Below are 16,262 nucleotides of genomic sequence, written 5' to 3'. Positions count from 1 at the left end.
CGCTTGGCACAGCGGATTTATCATGACCTGTTGTCGCTGTTTTTAGAAGTTCTGACTTAATATACCCACACGCATTACAAGTTGTCACAGATTTTAGAATTGGAATAAGCTGGAAGAAATTTGTTTGGACCAGAATATGTGAAGTAACAGGACGTTTTGTGGACATTTCAATACACATGCCTCGGTGTATGGGGATTTCGGTGAAGAATATATTCTAGCCCAATTGAAGTAGGATTCAGTCACAAGCGTATTATAGCTGTTTTGATGAGCCCTGATGATGTCCTAGGAGGACGAAACGCGTAGGCTGTTTCTGAGTTGTGATTATCCGTTTACAAGAAAGCATTTACTTGGATGAAACATATTGCTTTATTGGATTGAATATTTCACATTGGATTGGATATTTTTCTGTTGGAACTTGAATTTTGGAAAAAGATTTTTGAATAATAAAAAACATGGACTACAGTATTGGACTGTTGATTTCATTGTGAACTTGACGCTCCTTCCACTAATCTCCAGATTTAGCTAGGCTCACACCTGATCAGTGCCAGGATACCCTCCCTGGTGGTGATGTGCACTACAAATCTGCATACCGTAACATAACATAGTGTTCTGTCCACATTGTTCAACATACACATTCCATTCCGTCTAATGGGTTTTATTTTTCTGTGTTCTGCAATCATGCTATATCATAAAATAAAATGTTGAACCCTTTTTAAAAAAGAACGTCCAGTTTATTTTCCACTATTATCTTACAAACTATTTCGTCACTCAAAGCAATTTTGAAGATACAGCTTACACACTGAAACCTTGAGCAACAACAACGTATAGTTCTGATCACAAGACTTCACTGCTTAAAGTAAAAAAAAAAAAGAATCTTGGGTTTCAATCTGGATTCAAAATACCGGAAAGCTCTCCTTAAAAAAAAGTCCACTTCTCCAGAGGACATTCCATGGTCAGGTTGAGACATCAGGCAGAGCAGCCAGACAACAAGACCCGAATGTTTGTGTCTCCTGTATTATTTAATTGGTGGGTTTGCTCACAGTGCACCTTTGCCTTTTGATGGTAGGGGAAGTTTCCTGGAGCCCCCTTACTCAAACTCAAACAACACACATGAGTTACCTGTAGAGCTTCCAAAGGGATCACTGATTGACATGACAAGATCAGCAAACTGGACACCTTTTATTCTGAAGTCAATCCAGTTCTCTCAGGAGGAAAGTCAAAAACATTTGCAGTCAATCATCTGGCTAAACCTGGGAAAGGTCATACCCCAGCCATTTCAAGTTAGGCCCTACCTGTTGATAACATAACAGCATTCATAGTAAGTATGGCCGATGAGTGTCAAGGCATCTTCCACTCTAGTTAGGAAAGGTTCACCTTCAGCGTACGCTAGAACAAGTCTGTCCTCCATGCCAGCAGTGACGGTCAGGCACAAGGAACTCCATGTGCCGTCATCCCCTGCATTGGTCTCTGTAGTTCTGGCGCAGAAGAGGAGAGATGATGACAGTAGGAATTCTCTCTGGGTCCATCTCTGCTGTCCACAGGTCTGCAGTGCCCTCTGCATCGGGTTTCCTGTAGGACCACAACAGCCACTTGCCGTTTATCCTGATCTGGAATTGAAAAGAACTACTTCCTCACGGATGTACAGGTCAGTGACATAGTGGGTTGATCCATGCAGCACTGTATTCAGACGTTGTTTTATGGACTATTGAAACAAAAGAAACAAGTGTTAAAACAGCATTACTATCGCTTTACAACAGTAGGATAGCCTGCTGTGGTTTTAGCACTACATTAAAAAGGAGTTATTTCATATAGAAGATCATTTCATAAACCTACCTAGACTGCACCCCACATCCTTTGATAATTGTAGTCCAGCTCCTACACATTGCACTGTACTTTACCTATCGGTCCCTTGGGTCATACATATAGGCACTTTCAGACAGCTGCGAGTCGGTGGCGCTGCCCTCGCCTAGGCTCACCCTTCTCTGTTCTCTCGAGTTAACTCACACCGATCTTTCCAGCTAAATGGATGTAGTCACCTCCTGAGATTCTGGCCAGGCTGCCTTAGCAACGTTCAAGTAAAATACCGTGAATCTTTGAGTCTCTTCTTTACTGGCGCCATTCTTTCTGGTTTGATTATACCTCGTAGGTTATCAGTTTTCTGGCACCAATTGTGTATTTAAAATATCTGAACTTTTCATGAGCAGCAGTTTTGTGGCTTTAAGCGCTAGGAGTCTACAGGTGCATTTTCGGCACTGGACATTGATTCGGTCAGTGTCACTCACCAAAAGAGGTTCCTAAACGGGAAGAAAAGGCTCGTTTTTATTTTTTCAGGCCCGTGATTCTCCATTTGTGTTATCCCCCACCAGAAAGTCTCCACAAGGCTAAAACTAGGCCGCATAGCAACAACTCGCTTGAGGCTAAAACCGGAGACCATACTGAGGTCTAAGGCGCAATAAAGATCTGAGTTTAGGACTAGTGTGTACAAATCTAAGAAGGTGTGCTTCTCTAGCTCCTGTGTAGATGAAACGTCTGCTCGTGAGAACCGTAAAATCCTAGGCCATCCACAGCCAGCCTTTATCAGAGTTTTGTTGTTTAGTTATGATGTTTTTAATTGTTACTTTCTCCATTTCTTGCCATTTTTGCACATCAGCTAGCCCGAATGTGAAGGCTTTACTTCAATTCCAGCGGGTGGCTAGCAATCATCTGACCAATAACAATTCTAAAAATCTACAAGATACATTTTTCTTTGTTCTAGCAATAAGTTCATAGCGGCTTACCTTGGGGTGCATTAATCTCTTTCTATCAGTCAATACACACACAGTGCCAAACCATTGACTTCCAACAGTCACCAAAACTGCTGTACCATGTGATACAAGCCTGCTTTCAGCATCTAGGAAAGGAGTATGAAGATGCCTGATATTTCTTCCCCAGTTTGTGTCAAATATGTCTTTGGAGTGTAATTAAATTGCAGCAATCTAAAGCGGGCACTTGACGACACTTTTAGTGTATACACGAGCATCGACTCACCTTACTAGTCATTAACTCACTCCCCAAGTCTTTTAAGCATTTATCTCTCAGACCACTAAAGAGACTTTTTATATGTTTAAGAAGGCGTCAGTAGAGTTGAGTTATCTGATGCTTTCCAGGGCCAGTACAAACACAGTGGACAAGGTTTGTGCACAAGGGGTTCAACATCGCCATTCATCCCTGTAGTTTGGATCAACCGGACTGGTGACCCACTGTGGAGAAACGGTCCTACTGTAGGTCCATATTCTGCTACAATAGTTACAATTGATTTGAGTGCTAATTCTATTACTATTCCCACCTTTGACCATAAAGGAATACATATATATGCTTGGCTGTCACCCTTGTTATCCAGCAGAGCCGGGGAATCTCTAAGGCATATGATATAGTTACATCACGTCCGACAGCTAGCAATACAGGTTTCCCACAATATTTTGCCATTACCATCAATATCAGCATGTCCTTTCTAGGTGTTTTCTGCCCCACCAAATCATCCCAAATCCCCCCCCCTCCCAAATTGTCTAGTGAAGGTTCTGCCCTTCGAGGATGGGGTACCTAAAAACCAATAAGCCACCCATTGGGGCTGGACCGCGAAGTACTAAAGTTCAAAGCCTGGTGCCCGCAAGTTTGCCTCATCAGCAGGCATCATTAGTGTCCACAAGGAGACTAGACTCTGCAGTGCCCGGGAATCCAGATGAAATCCGTGAAGATCGTGGGCAGGTCCATAAAAAAGAGACTGTCAATAACACCAGTGTTGCAAAACAACACAACAGATTGGTACCAACACCATTCTGGTTTGCACAATCTTGCCTATCACATAGCAGCTTTCACATTCCTTGTCACCATATAATTTTACTCCCCGTATCTTTGGAATCCCAGATATCTACATGTGTTGTACTCCAAGTCTTTTCCGTATGTGGCAGTCTCTTTTTTAAGAGCTCTCTCATGTATAGAACTGGAAAGATGCACGATTTTCTCAATTTCAGTTTCAACCCAGACATGTCGCCAAACAGTTGCAGTGCGTCTGGTACAGCACACAGTCCAGTGTGGCATGGCAGGAGGCAAAGAGGTCCGAGTAAAACATCTGATGGTAATCCATCTCTGCCAGGTGTCTAACCATTTCTTAGTTTAGTTATTTTGCGCTTCACTGCTCCGTGATCAGTGCATCCCGCATTCCCCTCTGATCATTAGTGTTTCAAAGTAAAAACTGCACTATTGTGTCACTATGGCATTTACTGTCATTTATTTCTACAAACTAGAGTAACAGTCAGTGAAAATCATATAAATTTCGAATTGGGAGTGTACTTGTTTACGTTATTCATAATGAATTGCTATGCTAGTTGACCCCCAGACTGTAAGAGCATCTGATTTAATCAGCTGTGCACTAAAGAATAAAAAAATGTGATGGATGAAATGATTGGTTTAATCGCCGCCAATGGGATGCAACTCGGGTCGTATCCCAATCCATTGGTTTTTTTGCCACCATAGCACCTCGAATTAGACTACGCCATATGCACATCAGACCTGGCCCTGATTATTCTACTTGCCTTGTCATCCTGTGAATGCGGTCCTACAAAGTGACACCTTTCAACCAAACATCATAACTTCTCTTGGAATACTAGGTGTTTTTAGGTCTCGCCTACGCATCGCATATGCTGCATAGGAGACCTTTAGCCGTCGTTCTGCTCTTTTTCGAAGCACATACTCGTGCTTGTGGTGGCATTCAGCTTGCGGGAGCGAGCAGGAGTGCGCCACAAGCACGAGTATGTGCTTCGAAAAAGAGCAGGCTGCGTGCGCACGCACGCACCACTCCCGGGCTCACTCACTCTCTCTCTCTTTCTCATCTCGCTTTTTAATCGGTCTCTCCTGCTCTCTCTTTCTCTCTCTCTCTGTCTCTCTCGCTCCCTCACTCTCTCACTCTTTCCATTTCTCTCTCCCCCTCCCTCTTTCTCTATATCATTTTCTCTATCTTTATCTCTAGCTCTTTTTAGGTCTCGCCTGTCGATGCGCATGCGCATCGAGCAAGCGAGAGTATTGGGACTTATCCACTCTTTATCCACACTGCAAGGAATCGTGGCGATTCCTTGCAGTGCCCGTGACTTTTAAGCTCAATGCGCATGCGCATTGAGCTTAAAAGCGCGTGCACGTCTGTCTTTGTTTACCCGCTCCGCCCCCTCCCCTTCCCGCCGTCTCGCATTTCCCCTGCCGCATCAAAGGCTTTCACGGCCGGCCGGCCATGCTTTCAGTTTCACGACCGGCCGGCCGTGTCAATTACATTCCAAAGCCCGCTCTCCCTGCTCCGCCCCCTGCTCCGGCCGAGACGCATTTCTCCTCCCCCCTCCCCTCTCTTCCCTCCGTCTTGTTTCCTTTAGCTGCCCTGGATGATCTATTCTTACTCAAACTTGCACCGCTTTTACTAAATCTTACCCTTTTAACCTTCGCGATGTTTCCCCCTTTTTACCTCCAGTGCTTGATATATCGTTCTCCCCTTTTTAACTCGGTTTTGCGAGGTCTCCGTTTATTTATCCTCTTGCTGGCTCCCCTTTTCTTTACCCCGCCCGGTCCGGAGGATCTCCTCTGCCATAGCCCGGTGCTGGATCTGTCCTCGTTAGCCCGGTGCTGTAATTGCCACGCTCCCCCTTAGCCCGGTGCTGGATCGCCCTTCTCTTATCCCACACATGAGTTGCCCGACCGTGCTAATCCTGACTGCATGAATAAAATCCAGCACAGGCAAACGCACCCGTTCTCCTACTGTAACTTCAATATACTCGCAGGCTCGCCACCTCACCCAAACGTGCTCCCCCAAACAACGCGGCCTGCCACGCAAGGACATCAAACCTGGTTGCTGGTGGTCCCTACAGCTGCTTGAACCAGGTCCCGAGCTACAAAGAAACTCCAGCATTCAGCACCTCCTCGCCTCACCGCCTCGGTCTGCCTCTCACCTTCGTCGGCATCAGGCCTCCGCCCGCATCCCATAACTGCCATCTTGGGAGCGTAGTGCACCACAGGAAGGTTAAGGCGATCTCGCCCTCCAGACTTCTCCCCCAGGACTGCCGCCTCCGCAGTTTTCCGCTGTGAGTCTGCACGCCGAATCGCCTCCCAGCCGCTCACAAACAGAGTGCACATCTCCCGTTGCCGCAGCCGGTGGAAGTCTCCCCCTCAGTGCGCTGCCGTCATTTTAGATGCGCAGCGCCCAGCGCTCAATCGGGTGATTTTGCTGCACTTACACCCTTGTAACAGCACCAATGCGCCCCAGCAGCAGTCCAGCTCATGCACCAGGATTTCCGCAACCAGTTTTGCAGTAAGGGGCCACCTTAGAATCGCCAACCCCTCACCCTCAACACCTCACCCTCACTCACTCACCCTCAACCCCTCACCCTCAAACCCTCACCCACCCTCAACCCCTCACCCTCACTCACTCACCCTCAACCCCTCACTCTCACTCACTCACCCTCAACCCCTCCCCCTCAACCCCTCACCCTCACTCACCCTCACTCACCCTCAACCCCTCACTCACCCTCAACCCCTCACCCTCAACCCCTCACTCACCCTCACTCTCACTCATCCTCACTCACCCTCAACCCCTCACTCTCACTCACCCTCAACCCCTCACCCTCACTCACTCACCCTCAACCCCTCACCCCCTCACTCACCCTCACTCTCACTCAGCCTCAACTACTCCCCCTCACCCACCCAAAACCCCTCACTCACCCTCACCCTCACTCACCCTCAACACCTCACTCACCCTCACTCACCCTCACTCACCCTCACTCACCCTCACTCACCCTCACTCACCCTCACTCACACTCACCCTCACCCTCACTCACCCTCACTCACACTCAACCTCACCCTCACACAGTGCAATAGTTCTCAGACCATTTCAGTTAGAGCTTTTAGAAATGTTTATGGCTTTTTTTATTTGTAATACTTTAGCATTGGCTACAGGAAACAAAAATGCTAAACATTTACAAAAAAAACCCATAAACAATTCTAAAAGCACTAACTCTAATGGTGCGAGACCTATTGCATTTCCAATGCTTGTTCTTTCTCTCTCTATTAATGTCGACCAACATCAAAGACATGTTCACAAAAATCAGACCCAAAATAATACATTTTAATGATAAAATAATGTCTCATCTGCTTTTAAACCGTTTAGCAGTCTAAAAGGAAATCTTAGAAATGAGTGGTAGGTAATGAAATTCTGTGCATCTACGTGGATGCGTCCGTGGCACATTACTTTTCTGTAAACGACGTTTGTTACTTAGCAATGTTGTTATCCAACTAGGTGTACTCCTGATATCAACCTTAGAAGGATACAAAACTATTACAGAGTGCAAAGAAACTATTACTTTTTTGTTGGTTCACATGTGGCCATTGATTGTGTAAATATTCCCCTACCTCAAGAACACTTAATTTATTGTGCATTCAGGATGTGTTATTGTCATTTCTTATCCTGGAGACAGGATGCAGCTCATCTTTGTCAGTTTTTAATGTCGCTTTGTTCTTATTCACGTTTATATGGAAAATATTTTTTCCAGGGAGTTTGGGAAAGGTATGTCATTTTCATATCTCAGTTGAGCACCTAGCTTACAGAATTGAGGCCAAATGTATTTGTGAGGGGTTGACCACATCCAGCTGTGGCCATTCACCCCCATTTGTAGCCAGGGCAGTTAAATATCCCACATAAAACTAACCTAATGATGTTGCATTATTGTCATTTGCTCAACAATTACTGCCGGGGCTCGTGGCACCTCTATCTTGCCACCTCGTAGTGAAACTTTGAACTTAATACTTATGTCAAGAGACGGAGAGAGTTTACCTGCAGGTGGCAGTAGGTCTGAGCTAATCTGTAAATCACACATGGATATAGAACATGTTCATTATGCACACATATAGAAACAAGAATTGGCATAGCCAATAGGTCTCGCCTTTGGGAACTTATAAGTGTTTAGCCATGCAACAGTTGATGTTGTTGCACCAAGGAATTGTGCTGGATAACTAAACACTTATAAGGTCCCAAAGGCGAGACCCATTGGCTATGCCAATGCTTGCTCTTTATTTATGCGCATCTTCTCCTTAACAGCTCGGCTGCCAGGGTCCCTGTCCTCGAGAACCCTGATTTTGTGTTCCAAGGATGTGAGCCCTTGAATCAACTCTGCTTTCAGCCCATGTGTTGTGGAAATGCACAGGCCCCTCATCTGCACCTTAAACACCTTGGATGACTGGATGCTGTGCCCTCAGTTTCTGTAATGTAATTCTGGTAACCCTCCCTTCTGATGCCTCCTAGCCTAGGATCTATCAGGGCTCCCGTTAGTAGTCCCCAAATGGGGATGATTGTTCCAAGTGTACTTCCCCAAATTCCCCGCTTTGCATAATGGTGGAGTGCACCTGCGGGGCACATAGAAATGTATCCAATCTGATCTGACATGCAAGCCGAGCACTGGGGGATAAAACAAGCAATCTTCTTTGACTGAGCGTCTGTCAGGCCAAAGCTGTTCCTTTCTGGAAAGACGTTTGCTATATTGTCAGTTGGGGAATCGGGAAGGGGTGAATGAAAACTCGCCACACAATTATAGTCATCCGTATCAGCAGAGGTAGATGAACTAAGGCAGCTATACATGAAGGCAGTACATATAAGATTGCTGCCCGCCCGCTGATGAGCACATAGAAACTAGCTAGTAATACCTTTATTTATTTTCTTCTACCAGTAACTATGACATATGTGTCCTCTGTATGTACTACAGAGTTTTAACTGAAAAGTCCCCATAGCCCCCTGTGCATTGATACTAAAGCATCCTTAGCATAGGCATAGAAGCTAGTTAAAAAAAATATTAGAACTATTTGCCACTCATTTCCTTTTCCAGTTTCTGGCGTTTTAGCGCTGTGAGGTGTTTCTTGTAAAAAAGGAAAAATGTGCTCCCCACTCTTGCAATGAGCCTCTGTGTCTGTGCCTCGTACATTTCAAGTTACATACCCGTAGAAGCGGATGCCTGCCCTGATGTGTTACTCGCATGTTTGCCTCAGTTTCCGACAGGGGGTAAGCTGCCTCTTTTGCATGTACAAAGTGTCAGTGTTATGTATTTCATGTCTCCACAGAGACCTGGTGATGCTGACCTTGTGAATTCCATTCCACACGTTCCCAAATGACCCCCCCCGTGCAAAGCAGAGGATTGAACACTCCATTAATCCAATCCATTATTCCCAATGTACCAATCCATGTTTTCAGTAGTCAGTTACACGAGGAAGATCACTTTCAGAAGGTTGGTCTGGAACCGATCTAGAGCCCTTGTCTGGCAGCAACATCTACAGGGGAGCATCGTCCCTGTGGTGCTCCTTCCGCTGCCACTGTTGCCCCTTTGTCCTGTGTTTCTTGCCTTGTAGGTCTCTGCGTTCCTTGTGTGTAGTTTCTTGTTGCTTCTCTTTTTCTTTTGTCTGCTCCAAGTCTGAGGTGGTTTGTTGGGAGTAAGGTTCAAGTTTTTCAGCCCCATTCAAAGCCCGCTTTGGGTCTATGAAGAATAATGTCCGATTGCCAAGGATTACTTTTAGTTTGGAGGGGAAAACATTAGTATACAGCCAACTCCTGGTGCTCTAAGTTTCCCCTTGACTGACAAGAGCAACAGTTTATACCAATGTCGAACTGTAGTAGTATCATTGGGGGAATACGAGCATTGTGTTGTCCTCTACATTTAAGGGACCTATGTGCATGCTCTTTGCAATGTCACTTCTCTATCCCAGTGATTCAGGATCCTGGCCATGACTGTTCTTGGTCTGGTGGTCACAACAGCACTCTATGCACACGATTTATGTAAAAATATGTGAACAAATTGTAAGGTGCCACTATATGGGCAAGCCGGTCCTTCCAGTAGAGTTTCAGATTGGGGACAGACACCGTTTACAGCAGTCCTAAGGGGGCAGCAGCCGAGCCAAGTCATTTCTGGCAGGCTCTTTGCTTCGCATTGCAGCTTTTCCTTATGCCGATATGGCCGTCATTGTAACTTCTCTTGCTGTCAGAGCACAGTACCTTTCTGCCAATTTCTCGTGCATGGCTATTCTGACACAGCCCCCACATGCCGATTCATTCCCCAGCCCACTGACAATCGCACGGATTTACTGTCAGTTATATCATGGACGTTCCAATGGCTGTCAATAATGCTGGATCTCTACGGTGCTGGGCTTGCAGCATAAACTCCAGAACATGCATAGTGCTCCATGCCTTGGCAAGCACACCCTTTCCTCTTTAATCCGGTCAAACAGGGTTTGTTTTGCTACTTGCTTGAATAGCCATTCGAGTTTGATTGTGTACGGTGTACATGGCAGCTCCTGGGGCCGATTAGAATATTCTTCACTTTTTTGAAAAGTGGAATAGTTTGAAGGTACTCCAAGATTATCTTTGGCTATTTTCACCTATCAAGAGAACTCATTCAGTGTAGCAACTTATAGGATCTCTAACTGTATTGGATCACAACCCTTGAACCTATGGCATCTTCTATCATGATGCTGGTTACACTGAAAACTGCATTCCTACTAGTGGTTAATTTTTCGTGGTTAATCAGAAAGGCACTTAATTGATCAGCCATATTCTTTGTTGGTCATCCGAGTAGTAGTCCTAAGAACCCATCACTTTTTTTCTCCAGGAGTTGTATGACATTTACTTGATTGACAAGGTTAATCTATCTGGCTTTTTATTAAAGTGTCTTCTGACGCAGAAATATCTTAAAACGATTTAGCACAGCTCTTAGTAGTTATCTAAATAGGCCTGAACAGTTCTGCCAGTTTTCTAACTGCCCATTTTAGATATGAGGAAGCTACCCATGGTATATAAAGCAACACAGCTTATGTAGCTCACTGAATTGTCCCCTGTGTTTTAGATGCCTCCTCTAAAGGATACTGACACACATGCAGTAAGAGCAAAGCCCCCTTTAATTGCATTTCAGAGGCACGTCCCAACTGAAATCATCAGCAAAACTGGCTAGATACATCTGTACATATTTTTCTCATCTTGGGAAGCATCTCATATGGACAAAAGATTGTACGCAAGATTAAGTAATAGACTACTGACCAGAATAATTTCTGTTTTCTTGGTCCTGCAGGCTCTTCAAGTATATTACCTTCTGGCTATTGCCCAAAAAATACTGCCCATTTTCAGGTGTAGCAAAGAGGAATGAATTGACAATAGCCGAGTTAGACAAAAGTGATGCAACACCCAATATAAGGTTTCTGAGTTTAGCTTCTAAGTTCTTCACATGCTAGGGCACTTGCTCCAGGTCCTTCTAATATTATTATCTCCCACTCACAAAGCACTATAGGGCCTGCATGAATAAGAATAAATGAGTTAACATGCTAGTAATTCTTACTTTAGAAACTGTTCTTTCTCAATGTATAACATTTTTGATTCAGGAATGTGTCTTGAAATCTGTGAGCTTCAGAACAGTTTTGACTGGACAATCTGACTAAGAGCACTCATTGACAGACTGCAATGCAGAATTCAGAACCTTTTGATATAGGTAGTAGGATTGTAACAGTTGTCACTGGGATTTCCCTATCACTGTCACCACAGACAGAGGCTCTAGTACACACCACAGTGCTCATTGTATAACCCGCAACATCCGTGTACATTTTGAAGACGCACTGCAACTCACAAGTCATTGACCTGTGCAAATTTAACCACTCTCCTAATTAATTACTCATATGCCTACAAACAGAAGACTTTGTATTTCAATCTCTCTCAATGCATTTTACACTGGAGAGTCAGAAAAAAACTGGACTGTTTTGTTTATGTAGTGGAATATGACGGAAACATACATTATAAGATTAATATAAGGGGGGTTTCTGGTGCCACTGAACCTTAAAATGGTTTTAACATTCTTCTAAATTGCACATTTTAATTCGCGGTGCAGCTTCTAGCTTTTTTATACTCATAATAAACCCAAAATACACCCATTTGATCGAACTGAGTCCACCTTTGGCATCTGATTGTCTCGTCTTCATTTGCATGTGATTATGCAGATTCAGTCGAGCTCAATGAAAAGGGACATCATTGTTTAGACCAACACAAACAGTAAGGAAATGTAACGCAGATTTGTAAACTGTAAGTTCTGGTCATCGTGGCACTGACAACAGTCTATTTATTGTTACCCAACTCATAGATACTCATTTTATGAAACTTGGAAGGATGAAAGGCTGAATTCAAACCTGTGGTCAGGATGTCAAACACAGATTTCTGGTGTAGATTAGTCCACAGGACCACCGGATTCTAATCAATTCATTAAAACGTGCAATTTGTTCTCAAAAGGTCGCAGTTTTGTTAAAACAAGGGTAAGTCCCTTGCACTACAAATGCTTTCCTTCTTTTGTCCTCTGACCTCTCTCTCGGTCTTAGCTCCCAGCCACTAATATTATTCCAATCTTGTGTATTAATAAAAGGCATTTATATCTGAATAATTTCAAATATCTTGTCCATTCAATCTAATTTGTTTTCAAATTAATTGGTTATAGAATTAACTGAGTCTAACTGATAGTATTTCTCACTATCCATTTCAAACTAATGACGTACCACCAACACATACGATCTGGATACCATACAATCGCTGGTGAGAGACATAGCAGCATCTATGAGGAGGTTACTGCTCAACACATGCGCCCAACCGAGTAGAAAAACACAAATACAGTGTGCTCTCACCCTTTTCAGCAGCCGTCAGTGTTTGCTGCGTTTGTTCTCGACGATGGAGGCCCCAGTGGAAGCGCGCTTATTGCGATGGTGCGGAAAGGTGGGCATCAGCTCAGGTTCACAGGCTAGAAATAGAAAGGGACTAGGTCAGGTGTTCTAAGACAGGGTCTATAACTACATTTTCCCACAATGCACTTAGTATTCATAAACAAAGTACTCACGTAAAGGCTTCTCTTTAAAGTAGGAGCTCTCCAGGCAGTCTTCGGCAGTGGCTCTGAGGAGGACACAAAACAGAGGCACTCTGTAGTTAGACGACTTTGTGGAGTTAAGAGAAAGTTACCATCAATCCTCAAACCACAAATCTTCATTTGGCACACAGATTTCTCATGAAAAGCTTTTTTGATGCAAGGTATGTACATGTTCAACACGTACATGTCTGTCTCAAGTCACAATATAGGATTTATGTTAAGAAGTGCAGAGAGCGAGCACACGATAACATTTGCATTTTTACTCAAGAGTTTGCTTTCTATTAATTCCATAAATATTCCTCTTCCCTGGCAACGATCCGGGATGTCCAAGCTTCCTAGCTCCAGGACTAATGGCACTAAATGTTGATTTCCCTTATCCCATAACAAAAGGCTGTATACTGTGACTGGCCATATACAAGACTTAAGTTAGACCTTCGCGTGAAGCCAGATACAACAGCTCGTATATCAAGGGCCAGTTTACTGCGGTCCTTACAGTCCATTAAAAGCAACAGTATATTGTGACTCTACTGCCCATTATAAGAGGCAGTAAATCCAGAGTTACTGCCCCTTAATTGAGCAACATACAGTTTCTCTTTACTCTGGCAAGAAGCACTACCCAGAGCAGTTCAGGACTATCTCTTCCATTTTTCTCTACCTCCTTCCCAAATATGTTTCTTTTATGTTTTTACTAAGACACCTTACAAGCCTTTCGCACAGTACAAATCTTATAATTAAAAACTGACCAGGAAGGCAAACTTCTCTGAATATATACCATAGTCACAGTAACTTTGAAGCTTTCCATGCTTGTGTGTTGCATAATGTGCCAAACCTCCTTCTACAACCATAATAGTAGTCACTCCGGTTCCCGTTCTTTCATCCTCAGGTCGCGACCTGCTCCGTATGACACCCCTTTTCCTAAGCAAGTTTTATTTTCTGTTTTTGCTGTACCTTTGTCCACTTTACCCAAAGGGAGGCAGCCTAGAGGGACAAGGAATGACCCCATGATGATTCTAGGTGGACAACCGGTAGAGGGCCTAGCGGTGACCGCGAGAGGAACAAGGAGTGAAAAAGAGCAGTAAAACTGGTAGAAGGAGAACCAATACATGACCTGGTCCTTCATGCAAATGGAGACTACGATCAAGAGCATGGTAGGTGGGACAACCGTGACAAAGGCTGCCGTAAGACTGACAAGAATAGGAAGAGAGAAGAGGTGACTCTAGTGTGCAGAGCCAAGGAATTCGGAGACACGCATGAGGGCCATTTGAGCAGGGTTGAATTTACAGAAAGTTGATTATATATGAGTGAATACTAGAGTTTTGGAACAAAATCTGCCTAGGGCTATCAAGTGGTAGTTGTCAGAGAATGAGGGGTCAGCAGTTGTGAAACACACACAGTGAATTCAAGATATAAAGGAGTAATTAGAGATCAAAGTAGGGCAGGTTACTACTGGAGATGGTGGATTTACTGTTAGTGTGCAGTGAGGGAAGAGTCGGATGGCATGTATTATTGGTTCGTGGAGCTCGAGGTTATGAATTGGTTCCACTGGAAAGATGATAGAGAGAGTTTAGTCGGGTAGTGTGTGGGTGGTGGGCAGGAGAAGAAGGATATCCAGGAGGGATAAAAGGTTGTTTCAGACAGTGGCATTTTAGGGGAGATTTAATTGGCCGTGAGGTTAGATAAGGCAGCTTTAAACGAGGAGGGTTTGGTTTTAGGAAAAAGATGAGGTTGGTGTAGTACATGGATTTGGCTTATGGTCTATAGTCACTGTGGTAATAAAACTCAGGTTCTTCTTGATCTCGCTCACAAGTCTAATGTTCACCCCCAAGGTAAGTCAGCCCTTTATGACCCATACAGATGAAACTCCGCTTAAATCGAATAAGAGCGCAGATATTTACAGAACAGCCCACTCCCTCCATAAAGCCCTTCCCCCCCTCTAGTTCTACTTCTCTCTTTATCGCTGAAATAATCTGTGTTTATTTAATGGATGAAAGATTATTTGTTAACCTGAAAACTGTAGTTTATTTACACTGGTCACATAACAAGTATCATTCTCTCTGTACAATCCATTTAACAGACAAATTTAATGTCACACTTCATGGCAAGATGCTCTATAAGATGTTAATCCTACAAAGCCCAGTTTCCTTTCACAGTGATCACTGGCCAAAAACAAACAACGGAGATAGACACGCTCAGCGTCTGGGATACTTGGACCGGTTTATTCACAGCCCATTTAAATCAATGCATACAACTGGAGGAAGGGCGAGTAGAATCGTTCTTCTGTCTTCTCGTGAAAGGATTTACCTTTTTTTAGGGTCGTACATGAAGAGAAAGTTCAGGAGGCGCAGGCCTGCCTCGGACAGCCATGGGAACTTGTGCTTCAGATTGTTATATGGCTGCTTCCTCACGGTATACTGGCCAACCAAAGGTAGCTTGGCGAACCCCTGTAAGAAAAAGATGGTTCTAAAGATCTTGCAGAGAAAGAGAAAAGGTGCAGCATCTAGAGAGCTAAAACTTACTGGCCAGATGTTTTCATTGGGTGTTCCCAGCAGCTGTACGATCAGGTCAATCTGCTGGATCTCTGAGCCCCCTGGCAGCAAGGGCTTGTGGGCCAGCAACTCCGCAAGAATACACCCCACCGCCCTGGGAGAGCAGGAAAGAAAGCAGAATTTTGGTCTAAAGATGGAAGTAACCGGTGTGCATGCTGGCACAAACTCCCTTTCAAGTATCATTTTAAATTTGTAGCAGAAACTCTACCATCCCACTGACCTGGGGAACGTTTAATGGGTGTGGTTAGAGACATCTTTAGTTGTCCAAAAAAACTCATATCAATTCTTCAACAAAGTTAAAAACCCGAGTATACAGAGAGGGAACAAGCTGTGGGTCATGCCCCTTTCAGCCACTGGCACGCGCATGTTTTTCACTGTTCACTATTGACTGGTCAGACTGTCCTTTAACGCCATATCATTTTGTCGATGTTCGCAATCTCACATTTGGGTTCTCATTAGGTTTTGGTAATGGTGCATCAAGGGATCCTTTTCTTAACAACTCTGGATGTGGCAAAATGTGTAGCTTGTAATTGAGAGTGAATGTGTGTTCTTTGATGTATTTACATTTCTGTCATGACGACATTCTAATTGCTGATTTATGCTTGTTTTATGTAGGAAGGAGATACTGTTTGATGCTTTAGCCTGTCATTAATACAGCGTGTTTGGTGATTCACTAAATGCCCTTGCACATTTTTTTTTCAATTTGCTTTCATGATAACCTGTTGTTGGGAGATACTTTTTTTTGTTCACAAAGTAAAGAAGTGTGTGCACGTTTTCT

The 16,262-nt window shown here is 44.1% G+C and overlaps 1 protein-coding gene across 2 annotated transcripts in view; it reads right to left on the bottom strand.

Annotated features, from left to right (window-relative positions):
* Positions 1 to 709: 709 nt before the first annotated feature.
* Positions 710 to 16,262, bottom strand: part of CDK10 (cyclin dependent kinase 10) — a 67,384-nt gene continuing 51,831 nt past the window's right edge. For both annotated transcript variants that reach the window (XM_078671632.1, XM_078671633.1), the window contains exons 10-14: positions 15,455 to 15,578; positions 15,240 to 15,379; positions 12,912 to 12,964; positions 12,703 to 12,815; positions 710 to 1,702 (exon numbers count right to left, since the gene is read on the bottom strand). In XM_078671632.1, coding sequence (XP_078527758.1) covers positions 12,718 to 12,815; positions 12,912 to 12,964; positions 15,240 to 15,379; positions 15,455 to 15,578 — 415 coding nt within the window. In that variant the 3' untranslated portion in view covers positions 710 to 1,702; positions 12,703 to 12,717. The remainder of the gene's footprint in view (positions 1,703 to 12,702; positions 12,816 to 12,911; positions 12,965 to 15,239; positions 15,380 to 15,454; positions 15,579 to 16,262) is intronic.

This window comes from Lissotriton helveticus, chromosome 12 (genome assembly GCF_964261635.1).
Source record: "Lissotriton helveticus chromosome 12, aLisHel1.1, whole genome shotgun sequence".
NCBI classification, from domain to species: domain Eukaryota; kingdom Metazoa; phylum Chordata; class Amphibia; order Caudata; family Salamandridae; genus Lissotriton; species Lissotriton helveticus.
Note: the sequence above shows the minus strand (reverse complement) of the source record. Positions and strands in the feature narration are given on the sequence as shown.